The sequence below is a fragment of the Crocodylus porosus genome, unplaced genomic scaffold (genome assembly GCF_001723895.1).
Source record: "Crocodylus porosus isolate Cpor-Errol unplaced genomic scaffold, CroPor_comp1, whole genome shotgun sequence".
Lineage (NCBI taxonomy): Eukaryota > Metazoa > Chordata > Crocodylia > Crocodylidae > Crocodylus > Crocodylus porosus.
Genome location: NW_017728928.1, coordinates 13,659,986 through 13,664,296, shown reverse-complemented (window position 1 = coordinate 13,664,296; position 4,311 = coordinate 13,659,986). Strand labels below are relative to the sequence as shown.

At 44.3% G+C, this 4,311-nt stretch overlaps 1 protein-coding gene across 1 annotated transcript in view; it reads left to right on the top strand.

Annotated features, from left to right (window-relative positions):
• ST6GALNAC1 (ST6 N-acetylgalactosaminide alpha-2,6-sialyltransferase 1) overlaps positions 1 to 4,311 on the top strand; it is a 33,340-nt gene that overhangs the window by 5,749 nt on the left and 23,280 nt on the right. Inside the window, exon 2 of the mRNA XM_019542819.1 lies at positions 4,045 to 4,309. Coding sequence (XP_019398364.1) covers positions 4,045 to 4,309 — 265 coding nt within the window. The remainder of the gene's footprint in view (positions 1 to 4,044; positions 4,310 to 4,311) is intronic.

Below are 4,311 nucleotides of genomic sequence, written 5' to 3'. Positions count from 1 at the left end.
AGACTTTCTTTAGTTTAGCATAAACTTTTTATTCTTAAGTAACACAAACCAAAGCAAACCAAAGCTTTTTGTTTATATTATAGGCTTTTTATTTAATATGATATTTAAAATATTATAGTAATTTATTTATTAGATACAGGGTGATTTAAAATGCCCATCTGAGACTCTGTGTGCCCTAATATGTTAATTAGATAAAACAATGTAATCTCAGTAGCATTAAAAGAGGAATTCAGCCAGCTGCCTGCACAAACTTTCTGCTCTTTTAGTCACTGTAGGAAGCAAACGCTCAGCAAACCCCCTGTCGAACAGATGTCTTATACCAGAATAAGAGTGCACATGGGTGATTAGGCTGTTATACTGGTTTCAGTTCAGACCTTAGGGTATCCTGGAAAACTTTCCTAAGTTGTGGAAATCTGTGTCAAAAGCTTTTCTGACTATCAGTCCCAGAGAGAGCAGAGAACCGTGACTTTTTGGGAAAAAAATAAATAACCATTTTGGCCTGAATTTTAGCTGGGCATTATCTCAGCCTTCTATATTGCAGGTGGATATAATGGCTGCTACAGCTGCATCCATTTATGGGCCTAATTATCTGGTTATGCCTGTAAATCAGGCAGCAGGGCTTCTAAATGGGTGTAATTGTGCTCTTAGGCTATTTGTGAAAATGTGGGTATTTAACACATTTTATTGTAATGTTTAAAAATGTAACAGCTTGAAAATTCCAGGGGACTTGCTGATGTGTCCTTTTTGTCTGTTTATTGTTGCATGAATAGTGCATGAAGCTATTAGTTTGACAGTTCAAGAGATGCAGAAGCCCACTCTACTGGCTTGTGATACAACATTGTACTTTCCTTATCTGCACCCTGTAAACCCTAGCAATGTTTCCTTAAAACTGCATCTGGGGTCAGTATTTGGCTTGTAAATCCCATGGCCATACTTACATCTCCTGTTTGCACCTTTGCAGAAATGTCTTAGTACTCTGTACAGATATTATGGACTACCCTCCATGGCCTGCTTTTGATGCACAGCTGTGGCATGCTGTGGCATCTTGGTGTTCTGAGCCTTGCATTCATGTATTTGTATTGGGGGGACACAACATGGCCCCACTCTACCATTTATTTAAGTATTTAAAGTCATTCTGCAAGCTTTAGTATAGGGCTGGACAAAATAGAAAATACAGGGTAGTGTCTTTTTTTCTACTTCTTTTTTTGACGGTTCTGTGGTCTTTATGCCCCCCCCCCCCCCCCTTTCTCTCATTTTTCCTGCCACAAGGGGGAGCATAGCCTGAAAGTGTCAGAAAGTGGGGAAACTTCTCCAGGAAACCTATTTAAAAAAATCCCTTGAAAGTAAAAATAAAATTTGCTTAGCTGAAAAAAAACAACCAAAATGATTTTTTTCATGAAACTTTTCATTGTGGTCGAAAGAAAAAATGTTTGGAAAAAAAAATCAGATTGGTTCAATGCAGTAAGCAGGAGCTCACAATCCACACTCAGGCACAGAGATTTGGCCAGTGTCATATGTTGTTCACAAGAGCCCTGAGGTCAGAACCATAAATCTCAGTTGGGCTAATCACTTTTTAGTCATTTTAGCCTCTGTTACGCTGGTGTTAAAAAAGTCAAAAAGAGACTCATTGTTAAAAGAGAATATGGCTGTTCTTAGTGGGCAGAAAATGTATAGCCTGGAAGACCTCTGAAGGCATTCCTGATCTGCCTGGCTTCTTGTTTGCCTGCTTCACTCCCCATTGCAGAGCAGCCTCCAGGGCTGGGAGGTTCCTTGTCTCAGTCTGCAGTGCCCTTGTCAGGCAAAGGGCTGACATAAGGAACTTATCAAAGAAAGTGCTTTGCATTGATTTGTTTAGATAACAATTTCTGCTTCTGCCTTGATGCTGCTTAGCAATCTGTACCCTCAGGGCCCTTTTCAACACTCTTCTAAGGCAGGGATGTGGTTTTATCTCTATTTAACAGCATTTCAAGACTGCTGTGTAGAGAAAAGTTCAGTGACTTGCCCAGGGCACCATTGCAAGCCAGTGACAGAGCCTGTGGCAGAATGAACATGGTGGGTTAGTGTTACTGCTGCTCAGGTAGATGGAATAAAGCATGATAGTCCATGTGCTACAACATACCTCTTTCTACCACATGCCTAAGGGAGTCTAATGCTCTGCTCAGGTAATCTCATTGACTTTTCCCTCCCCTTCATAGGGCATTTCTGTACCCATGGGCAACCTAGTTCAAGGTACTGACATAAATCCAACCCTCTTTCCCCCTCACTGCCAGGAACACCATATGTACCATGATTCCCTGTCCAGAAACTAAACAGTCTCTGTGATTTCCTAGCACACAGCTACAACTTGTGTTATGCCATAAAGGCAGGTGATCTCCCAGGTGGGCAGGCAACAGAGCAAGTAAACTGGCTTTGTTTGTCAGATGCTCGAAGTAGATAAGCTTGGAAAGCGATGTGCAGCTCTGCGAGAGCAAGGTACTACTAGCTGGCTCAGCCCAGAAACACAACACCTGAAGCTCCAAATCTCAGTAGAAGACAAATGGGTTTGTCACATGCCTTTCAAAGGCCTGGCAGCCAGGGCCCAGAGTGGGAGGTTTGTGGATTTTGCCCTTCCAGGAAGGCTGAAACATTTCAACTGCACAGTCTGGAGAGCAGCTTCCTTTTTCAAAGTAGCTACCATTGTACATTTGTCCATAGCCTTAATAGGGCAGGGAAGCACAGAATTGGTACATGAGTCCCGAGTGCCCATTAGCGGGGGCATAAGCATCGCAGCCACTGCCAGCCCAACTGCTGCTCAGGCTGCAGGACTGGCTCTGGCTCAGAACTAAGTTAAACCTCTTCCAAAATGGGGCTTGCACAAATGTGCCACCTCTCCAGACATCATGCTGGTGCTCTGTGCAGTGCTGATCCTGCACTGTGTGCTAGCCTGAGCATCTCGCAGAAGTTTGCTTGGAAGCCTCTCCCCGGCAGCCCTAGCCAGTGTTCTGTGGAAGCACTGAAACCAGCGGTCCCAGCATCCTTTTTCATGCTGGTTCTGCCCCAGTGTTTAGGCAGATGTGCACAGTCATTTTGCAGTGAAAATAATGTTAAATAGCAAGGTAGGGGGCCAGGGGCCTACAGGATACCATTTGTGTCTCATATTCTGAATACAGAATCCCCATAGTGCTTGCTGCACTGTGATCCTGACTGTTTCATGAGGGATGATGCTTCAGTGCCCATGGACTCTGACTAGCCAGGAGCAGACTTTCCCCTAGTCCTGAGTTGGTTCCCAGCTATGGCTGATCATGGATATTTCACGAACCATTTTCACAAGTCCTAGTTACGTATGATTTGCCTAGTGGTTGGAGTGGGGAGGAGGGGAATTTATATTATTTTGTGGGTCCGTGATGCTGAATAACTATTTTGTGGTGAAATCCTACACAAAATCAATTCAGACAGGCAGATTTCAAGCAGAACATGACACACACTCTGTCCCTTCCTCATTGTGCATGCGCATGTGCACACACACACACACACACACACACACACACACACACAGTTCTGACAGCATGATTAGAGGCTCAGAGAGCTGGTCATATGAAGAGAGGCTGAAAGGCGTGGGACTGTTCAGCCTGGAAAAAAGAAGACTCAGAGGGGACTTGGTGACAGTCTATAAGTATACTAGGGGTGTACATCAGGGCCGGGGGGAGCATCTATTCAGCAAGCTCTCCCAGGGGAGGACAAGAAACAATGGGCACAAAGTATCTTGATGCCCACCTTGCTGGGGTCATCTGACCCCAGCAGTCTGTCCTGCCCAAGTGCAGGGGGGCTGGACCCAAAGATCTGTAAGGTCCCTTCCAGCCCCTAACTATGAAACCATTTTCTTCAGTAACTGAGTGTCCATTATGAGAATGAATCCTTGGGGAATGTGATAGCTACCGCAGTTGGGCTATAAAGCACACAGAGGTGTATGTACATAGCCATTAGTGTTTAAATGGGAATGGGGCATATTTAATGCTGGGCTGAATATCTGTTTGATGTCTCTGCTTTTCTTTTGCTTGAATACAGGGCTTTCAGTCATTTTCAAAATGCCAGAGAAGTGGCACAGAGGAACCGCCAAAAGGCTAGACCAGCAGAGGTGAGCCCACAAGAGGTGATTCTGAGGACAAAAAGCACTATTCTGAAACAAGATGTAGTCAAGAGGATAGCAGAAGATGAAGTAAACATCAAGGAGAAGCAAAAAGAGGGCAAGAATACAAGACCAACATCCAATGAGAAACCAGCCAAGGATAACAGTGTACCAGCAGTGCCCAATAACGAGCCAGCCAAGGATAA